Source organism: Phacochoerus africanus, chromosome 14 (genome assembly GCF_016906955.1).
Source record: "Phacochoerus africanus isolate WHEZ1 chromosome 14, ROS_Pafr_v1, whole genome shotgun sequence".
NCBI lineage: Eukaryota > Metazoa > Chordata > Mammalia > Artiodactyla > Suidae > Phacochoerus > Phacochoerus africanus.
The window spans coordinates 14,450,573-14,460,035 of NC_062557.1; the positions used below are offsets into that span (position 1 = coordinate 14,450,573).

At 40.6% G+C, this 9,463-nt stretch overlaps 1 protein-coding gene across 2 annotated transcripts in view; it reads left to right on the top strand.

Moving 5' to 3' along the window:
- Nucleotides 1-9,086, top strand: part of SMURF2 (SMAD specific E3 ubiquitin protein ligase 2) — a 122,228-nt gene extending 113,142 nt beyond the window's left edge. For both annotated transcript variants that reach the window (XM_047759296.1, XM_047759298.1), the window contains 4 exons: nucleotides 2,956-3,076; nucleotides 6,051-6,252; nucleotides 7,812-7,887; nucleotides 8,516-9,086. In XM_047759296.1, coding sequence (XP_047615252.1) covers nucleotides 2,956-3,076; nucleotides 6,051-6,252; nucleotides 7,812-7,887; nucleotides 8,516-8,615 — 499 coding nt within the window. In that variant the 3' untranslated portion in view covers nucleotides 8,616-9,086. The remainder of the gene's footprint in view (nucleotides 1-2,955; nucleotides 3,077-6,050; nucleotides 6,253-7,811; nucleotides 7,888-8,515) is intronic.
- The last annotated feature ends 377 nt before the right edge of the window (nucleotides 9,087-9,463 follow it).

The following is a 9,463-nucleotide window of genomic DNA, read 5'->3' on the forward strand; positions in this document are numbered from 1 at the left end:
ATACAGAAAAACATTTATGTATTTAGGCAGTGTTATAAAATAGAATGCTGCAGAATTTAGTGGCGTAGAAATCACCACCATGTATTTATTTCCCACAATCCCGTGGGTCCGTAATTTGGGTGGAGGACATAGCGATAGCACGCTGCTCCTTCACGGGATGTCTGTCACCTGGGGCCACGATGGTAAGAATGCCTCTCCCCTCATATAACTGATGCCTCACCTAGACGGCTGGGGGCTGGACAGGATGGACCCTTCGTCACCATCTGCGGCTTCCTTGGTTATCCCCGGGTGCTGTCAGAGGCCTCTCACGCTCCTCATGGCCTCTTTCTCTGGAAACATAGCCAGACTTCTGATGGGGTGGCTGGTTTCTCAGAGAACAAAAGCAGAAGTTGTCAGATCTTTTTAAGGCCCAAGCCTGGAACTGGCCGGCATCAACTTCGCTGTATTCTCTTGGTTAAAGGCAGTCACAGGCCAGCCCAGGTTTGGTGTGGAGGAGGGACTGCACAGAGGCACGAATACCAAAGACTCATTACTAGCACTTGGCCTATTTATAAATAAGCATATTGTGAGTTTACATAAGAAATATATGTTTATATGTATTTCTTAAAAAGGCCAGAAAATGTTCTTGCTTTTATAAAATCACCTGTTGATGGGAGAGTTTAGAAGTGTTGAGTTAGATCATTTGGTTTATGGTATCTAAAGTTCTTCTAAATATTAAACTATGATGATCAGCTTTAGGAGGTAGAACTTCGCTGTATGTACCACAGAAATATGCATGTTATACTTTCTTGTACAGAATATGTCCCCAAGTCTTATTGGCTAAAATTTTCTAGTTTACATATGAGGACCGTCAGTCTCATGGACTGTGACTAATTGGTACAACTTTTTGGGAAAACAATTTGATACCAGTTAGCAAAATGAAAACACATATGCCTTTTAACTAACAGCACCATTTTTAGGAATCTGTTCTTTGGAAACACATAAGTTATTATTATTATTATTATTAGTCTTTTTGCCTTTTCTAGGGCTGCACTCATAGCATATGGAGGTTCCCAGGCTAGGGGTCTAATCAGAGCTGGAGCCGTCCGCCTATACCACAGCCACAGCAACGCGGGATCCAAGCCACATCTGCGACCTACACCACAGCTCACGGCAACGCCAGATCCTTAACCCACTGAGCTAGGCCAGGGACCAAACATCTAGAAGAATCTCAGGTTCCTAGTCGTATTCGTTAACCACTGTGCCACAACGGGAACGCCCCTGGAAACACATAAGTAATTAAAGGAACATGAATAAGGATGTTTAATATTACTTGTGAAAAATTGAAAACTGCTAAAATGTTTTTGGAGGAGAATGATTAAATGCATACATTAAACAGAATATTGTGTGGATATAAAAAGAAAGATTCTGCCTAAGCTGTCATTTAAAAAGCAGGTCTTAGAAGGAACAAAGTCTGCATTGTTTTGTACTCACACAGAAGGTGTTTGGGAATGCTGTGTACCAACTAAAATGTTTGCCTAGGGTGAGGGGGCGAGGGTGGTGGGCCTGGAGTAGAGGGAAAAGAAAGTGAAAGAATGGGCTTTCAAAAGGTTTTACTCTGTCTCCACCTTTGTTTTTGTATAATTTTTCTTTTAGTAACAAACTTGTATTAATTCATTTCTCATTTTTATTTTTTATTTTTACAGCTGCACCTATAGCAAATGGAAATTCCGATTCATGCCAGGGGTTGAATTGGAGCTGCAGCTAAGGCCTATGCCACAGCCATAGCAATTCCAAATCCTAGCCACATCTGCAACCTATGCTGCAGCTTGTGGCAGTGCTGGATCCTTAACCCACTGAGCAAGACCAGGGTACGAACCCTCATCCTCAGAGAGACAGTGTCAGGTGCTTAACCCACTGAGCTACAGCGGGAGTTCCTCTAGTTTTTAAAAAAGAATGAACGGGAATTTCCTGAAATTTGGTAATGTGTCATTTCCAAGATCTTGGACGGACTGCTCACTTCCACTTCCAGGATTCAGTCATATTTATAGCACACAGTAATTATCCTTTACCAAATAGTTTTGAAATTTAAAAAGTTACAAAGAAAAACTTTTTATAGATGTGCAGTTTTTCTGTCCCCTTAAACAATATAAAAATGAGGTTCCCCAAAGGATGTAATATTAAGTAACTTCTTAAAGTAGAGAACTATTTCTCCAGGTTTAGAAAAGGAAATAGTGACAAATTGGGAATGTGAATAGCTCTGAGATTTGTGGGATAGAGAGGTTTTCCTGGGAAGATAGATTTTTGAAAAAAGCAATTCACTTAAAAATTGTAAATCCAAATCAAAAGCGTTAGTAGAGCTATACGTGAGATATATGTTAGTATTCTTTTTGTTGCTAAAATTACGTCTTCTAGGGCCTTTAAAGCCTATAGGAAAAAACGAGTTTTAGTCAAAAAGTGCTTGATATTGGCTTTTAGTGTTTCTCCTCATTTTGGATACAAGGATTGTCTTTACCTCCTCTTCCCCCATATACCACCCACAAAATGTGAAAATACCCAGCACTCTCCGATTATATTTTGAAACCAGAAAAATAGTCGTTTTTGCTTGAATGGGCTCTTTTTCTCTGGCCATTGGCGTGAAATTGAGAAAGAAATTTCATTCAGATTTTAACTTCAGGCCCATCTACACTTTGGCCAACTTCCAGTTTAACAGGAGTTTTTCTGATGTGAAGAGTTGCTGTATTGATGCTGCTTTTGTTAGGGGAAGGTTACCACTTTTTAATTGAAGGTGAACTGCCTCACAGCTCGGGCTCGGGCTCCGTCTATCCTCAGTAACCTGAGATCCTTCTAGATGTTAGACTAAGTTCTTAATGCTTGATTTTGTGAAGTGCAGTGTTGCCACAGTGCTAGAGATTGATAATAATTACCCAATCTGAATATATTTGATCATATGAAATCCCTGCCCAATGTTTCCAGGCTCTATGTGAACTGGAGATTTTTACGAGGCATCGAGGCGCAGTTCCTGGCTCTGCAGAAAGGATTTAATGAAGTAATTCCACAGCATCTGCTGAAGACATTTGATGAGAAGGAGTTAGAGGTCAGTGTGTTAATATCATGGCATCATTTAGTGTAACAAAGGAAGGTCGGGACTTTGGTATTACTTACTTTTAGAGGAAAGTTGTATTTCTGGTGCTTTTGAAGTTTTGTGATGCAATTCTGTGAGAATTCTAATTCACAGGAAAAGTCTTTCCTCCTTTGGAAAAGCCTTTTATGTTTGGAATTTCTATACTAAGCAATCTCTCTTATATTGTGACTACTCTTAATTTATTTTTCCATATTATTCGTTCTTATGTTCAGTAGATTTTGTGTCTTGTGTGTACATTCTTCCAGTGTTGGTTTTTATTCCATAATTGGTGATTGATTTAGTGAAATAAAACTTTATTACTTGGTGTGCACCATATTGAAATTTATTTGGAATAAAAGCCTAAGTTCAATTGGATTTACATTAAGCTTTGCAAGAAAGCACTCGATAGACAAAAACGGAGAGAGATAATTAAAACACTGAGGATAAACCCTATCGAAACATCTTTAGTCTCCTTGGAAACATTCATTACTAATAATAGCTATAATAAACATTTAACTGACTTTGTTTTAAAGCTAGCCCGTAAAGCACCTTAGGTCTGGTTTTATAATTAAGACCTTGAACAAATACATCTCAATTTCTGCTGAACTGCCTTGAAGAAGCAGTGAGGTTTTATTCTACCTGAGGCTTCAAATTTAATTAGTGACTAGGAATAGCATACATATTTGAAGTCTACAGATAATTTAAAATATGATTTTATTCATTAACTTCAGTGTCCTTGCTTACTCAGTCTGTTAACAGACCTGTTAGCAAACAAGTCTAAAAAGACTGGTTTGACTCACTACCATCCCCATTCCTCTTGTGATTAAACTATTCTTTAGCGAAATGGGCAGAGGGAAGTAGTTAGGAGGAGGAAGAAAACAGCAGGAGTGGCAATGAAGTTGAAATATGATGCATTTTCATCTGTTCATATAATGGGAAATAAGGAATTTGATCTTAAAATTCCACTCCTCTGAAGAAAATTCAGGGAGGCATCTTTTGGGTTACAAGTACTTCTGTAATCCTCTTTGGTTAACCACTTACCTGTTAGTTTGGTTATGATTGAGTACTTGTTTCAGAACCCTATAGAAGCTTCATTGGAGATTTTATTCAGTTGAGTTAGGGTAATTTTTATATAATTTCTACTGCTGATGAAATTAAATTTTTAATCACTATATATATATTTAATTTAGTGTTATACTGGGTTAATAGAATTATATAGGATGAGCAGGTTACGTTATGTTTTATACCACACACTATTACAATTCATTGTTATAAACATGTTAGTAAGATGAGTACTCTTGCACCCTCCGGAGGTGTGAGTGTTAATAGTATCAGAGTGATTGTTATAGTTCATCTATACTGACCCTGTGTCGGGTTGCCAGCCGGAGCTCTCTTTCAGTGTATTCATGTATTTTGTACTTTGATACAACTTTTTTGGGGGGGCTGCACCTGTGGTGTATGGAAGTTCCTGGGGCAGGGATCAGACTTGCACCACAGCAGTGACAATGCCTGATCTTTAACCACTAGGCCTCCAGGGAACTCCCTGATAAAACCTAAGTAGATTGTGTTACTTATTCAACACAATTTCTTGAATTCCTGTGCAGTCTTTTTTTTTTTTTTTTTTTTTTGCTTTTGAGGGCCATACCCATGGCATATGGAGGTTCCCAGGCTAGGGGTCGAATTGGAGTTATAGCTGCCAGCCTGCACCACAGCCACAGCAATGCAGGATCTGAACCTGCGACCTATACCACAGCTCATGGCAACACCAGATCCCTGAGGGAGGCCAGGGATTAAATCCGCAACTGCACAGTTCCTAGTCAGATTCATTTCCACTGCGCCACAGTGGGAGCTCCCCTGTGCACTCTTGGTTGCATTCACAGGATGTGGTGAAACAGATGTTACTGCCATATTATAGCAGAGGAAACTGCTGGCCAAGGGAGGTAAACTGAATTGCCCAGAATCCCAAAGGTCATAATTGTTGAAAACCAGAATAATAGATCCAGGTCTTAAGAGAGGCACATAAATTGTATTTACTCTTTGAGTCTAGTTTCTGTGCATTAAAATTTTTTTTTTTAATTACAGAACTTTTCATCTTGTCATGTCCATCACAGTGGTGGTTCTCAGATTTTGGGTAGGGAACCTGCAGTGAGTGGTACTTGAGGAGCTTTTATGAATACAGATCCTTAGTATCGCCCCAGATTCAGAGAATTAAAATCTCTGACCAGAGAACCTAGTGTGTATTTTAATTTATTTATTTACTTTTTGTCTTTTTGACATTTCTGGGGCCGCTCCCGCGGCATATGGAGGTTCCCAGGCTAGGGGTCGAATCGGAGCTGTAGCCACCGGTCTACGCCAGAGCCACAGCAACGCCGGATCCAAGCCACGTCTATACCACAGCTCATGTCAACGCTGGATCCTTAACCCACTGAGCAAGGCCAGGGATCAAACCCACAGCCTCATAATTCCTAGTCAGATTTGTTAACCACTGAGTCACAACGAGAACTCCATAGTGTGTATATTTTTAAAAATTTTCCACATGGTTCTGATGTGTACCCTTGATTAAGGACACCATATGAGGAGTTCCCATTGTGGCGCAGTGGTTAACGAATCTGACTAGGAACCATGAGGTTGTGGGTTCGGTCCCTGCCCTTGCTCAGTGGGTTAACGACCCGGCGTTGCCATGAACTGTGGTGTAGATTGCAGATGCAGCTTGGATCCCAAGTTGCTGTGGCTCTGGCGTAGGCCGGTGGCTATAGCTCTGATTCGACCCCTAGCCTGGGAACCTCCATATGCCGTGGGAGCGGCCCAAGAAATAGCAAAAAGACAAAAAAAAAAAAAAAAGAACACTATATGAAAGCCAACACTGCAAATCTGAAGTTCTGTTCTGAGGAATTTTTGGCTAAACTTGGGTTTCCATTGACTCATTATTTGTGCAATATTTTAACAGCTCATTATTTGTGGACTTGGAAAGATAGATGTGAATGACTGGAAGGTAAACACTCGATTAAAACACTGTACACCAGACAGCAATGTTGTCAAGTGGTTCTGGAAGGCTGTGGAGTTTTTTGATGAAGAACGACGAGCACGGTTACTTCAGTTTGTGACAGGCTCATCCCGGGTGCCTCTGCAGGGCTTCAAAGCTCTACAAGGTAAGAAAGCCAGAGGGGCAGATGGCGTGGCATCTCCTAATCGGGGCAGGGGGTCAGTACTTGGTATATATAGATGGTGTACAAACATGTGCTTACAAACAGGTTTTCTTTGCACTCTTGTTCCTCTCTGTGACTCTCACGTCTTGATACCTTTTTCTCCTTCCTCTCCTTTGCGCCCCTCCCAAGAGCCTTTTCTGCTGGGGTGTTCTGTGACTGTAGTGAGTGCGCATGTCAGAGACCGTATGTGGTGATGCTCTGCCTTTCCCTTTCGGGTCACCTTGCTTTTAAGTTCGGTTGCTCATTCCCATGGGCGAAGTCTGTCTGCTTCCACGTCCACATCTCAACCTGGCAAACGTTTACCCACTTGGGATGCCTCTTCCCTCTGTGTTTTCATTTTTTTTAATAGAGGTAGCATGAGTCGTGCAAGGCATTTGTTTGGTCAGAACGCTTTACTTAATGCATGGCATCAGACCATCTTATGGGCACATACCATTTTTAAGAATTGTTTTCCATGGAATAGCTGTTTAATTTTGGGATAAACTGGTGATATGGCTAATGATTGTGGTACTTCACTGGGTGGTGGTTGCTTCCTTTACCTCTGAAGCTCTTCATTTTCAAAGCTGCTGCTGGTGATGACTGAGGGTATAGGCAGCCAGACTGGTACATAATTCAACAGTGTTGCCCACAGTCCATGGAGAAAGCACACTCTGGTCATGCTTGCATTCCCTGTGTGGACAACTCATCATTATCAGACTACCCAGATGCATAAAGTGAAATTGATTGCTGCATACATTTGTATGGGGTGTCACATGTTAACTGAAATTTATTCCGTGGACTCTTGCAGTTCCCTGGTGGCTCAGTGGGTTAAGGATCCATCGTTGCCACTACTGTAGCATGGGTTTGATCCCTGACCCCGAGAACTTCCACATGCTGTGGGCACAGCACCCCTCCACCCCCAAAAAAGAGAAAGAAAGAAATGTGTTCTATAGTTTGCAATCTGTTGCTGTCAGTGAATTTTGAGTTATGAAGCACAAATTTGCATTAGGTTGTCATCTTTTTTTTTTTTTTTTTGGTCTTTTTAGGGCTGCACCACAGCATATGGAGGTTCCCAGGCTAGGGATCGAATCAGAGCCATAGCTGCCGGCCTACACCACAGCTCACGGCAATGCCGGATCCTTAACCCACTGAGCGAGGCCAGGGATCGAACCTGTGTCCTCATGGATACGAAGTCAGATTTGTTTCCACTGAGCCATGATGGGAACTCTGGTTGTCATCTTTTTTAATATGGGTATGTGTATTAGATCTTGAATTTGCCCATTTACTTCTCTTGGCATACTTTGGGGACATTGACTTTCTGTAGAAGATAGGAGTTGGGAAAAGATTTCAGTCTTGAACATTAAAACCTGAATTCTTTTCCTACTGCCCTTCGGCAGCTTGTATGGAATCACCAGTTCTCTCCTCTTCTAGACCCTGTGGTTTATGTACCAGTTTTATTCTGAGATTTCGGAGACTAATACAAGCACGTGCAGTGATTTGACCCAGATTGACTTCCTTTGCAGGCGCTGCGGGCCCACGACTCTTTACAATACACCAGATTGATGCCTGCACTAACAACCTGCCCAAAGCCCACACATGGTGAGTTATTTCTGTAGCTTTTTTCCCTCAGTCCCTGTATGGAGGTGTCAGTTTCAAACAGATTTGACATTTTATTCTTATTACTAAATGAACCATTAAAAGGAATGATAAGTAACTCTTATAAGTCATTAAGATTATCCAGAAACTGGTAGGAAAACCTGAAAGCAGTAATCTCTACTTGAGAGAAATACAACCTTTTTCTTCCAGTTTTCTTTCTTTTTTTTTTTTTTTGGTCGTTTTGCCTTTTCTAGGTTGGCTCCCTCGGCATATGGAGATTCCCAGGCTAGGGGTCCAGTCGGAGCTGTAGCCACCAGCCTACGCCAGAGCCACAGCAACACGCGATCCGAGCTGCCGAGCCGCGTCTGCAACCTACACCACAGCTCAGGGCAATGCCAGGTCCTTAACCCGCTGAGCAAGGCCAGGGATCGAACCCGCAACCTCATGGTTCCTAGTTGGATTCGCTAACAACTGCGCCACGACGGGAACTCCTCTTCCAGTTTTCTGTGTGACACAAAGAATAATGTAGCTGTATTAGTGTAAACTAAGAAGCATACGATTGCTATACACTTGCTCGGCTAGTTTGCCGATTTTGAATGAGCTGTGTAAAATCTGATTTGCTTATTTACAGCTTCAATCGAATAGACATTCCGCCCTATGAAAGCTATGAAAAGTTGTATGAAAAGCTGCTAACAGCCATTGAAGAAACATGTGGATTTGCTGTGGAATGACAACTCCAAGGATTGATCCAGGACTCTATTTATACCCCTGACCCACAGCCTCCTTGCAGCAGACTTTCAAGGAATGCTGAAATACAGGAAAATGCCCCCCCCCTTTAAAAAAATTGTAGGACACTGTGAGGGGAAAGGACAATTTTGAAATTCCTTTTCAAGGAAAAAAAAAAAAGAGGTCTTTATGCTTTGCCATGAGGCCACATTCAGCTGCTATTTAAAATTAATATCTTGAACCTAAAGAATGCTGACTTTTCCTACATTTCCAGAGTTAGGCAGTATTCTACACTTAAAGACTACTACTATTTTTATAAAAGCTAATCTATTCAAATCGCTTCACAGATTTCAAGTCTGTCAAACATCAAGACAACTTCAGCAGTCGGTACAAGTCACATTTCATTTTGATTGAGTACATGATTTTGAACAGCTCCTGTACTTGTTCTTTGTAAAAAATAAAACGAAATAAAATTATTTTGAATTATTCTACCTTTGTAAACAATTGGCTATAAAAGAATCATTATCTTTAAAAATTAAACCATTTACATGTTTTAATTACATTTTTCTATAGCAAAGCATTATATTTTAAAAGCATTATATGTTTCAACCTAGCCTAAGTGACTCTTTTTTATATTTTTCAAGCATGAATGTCCTGGAATACAGCTATATAATTTTGTTTGTCAAATTTCTAATGCAACCATTTAGTCTAAACTTAGTAGCTTATTTGCTACAATAAGATGTATTCAGGGACTCCCTGTTTTTAAGAGACTTTAAAAAAAAATCTTAATTTTTTTATCTTCAATCAATATTGTCAGGTATTTTGGATTTGCTTTTCATCTTGAAATACTGCA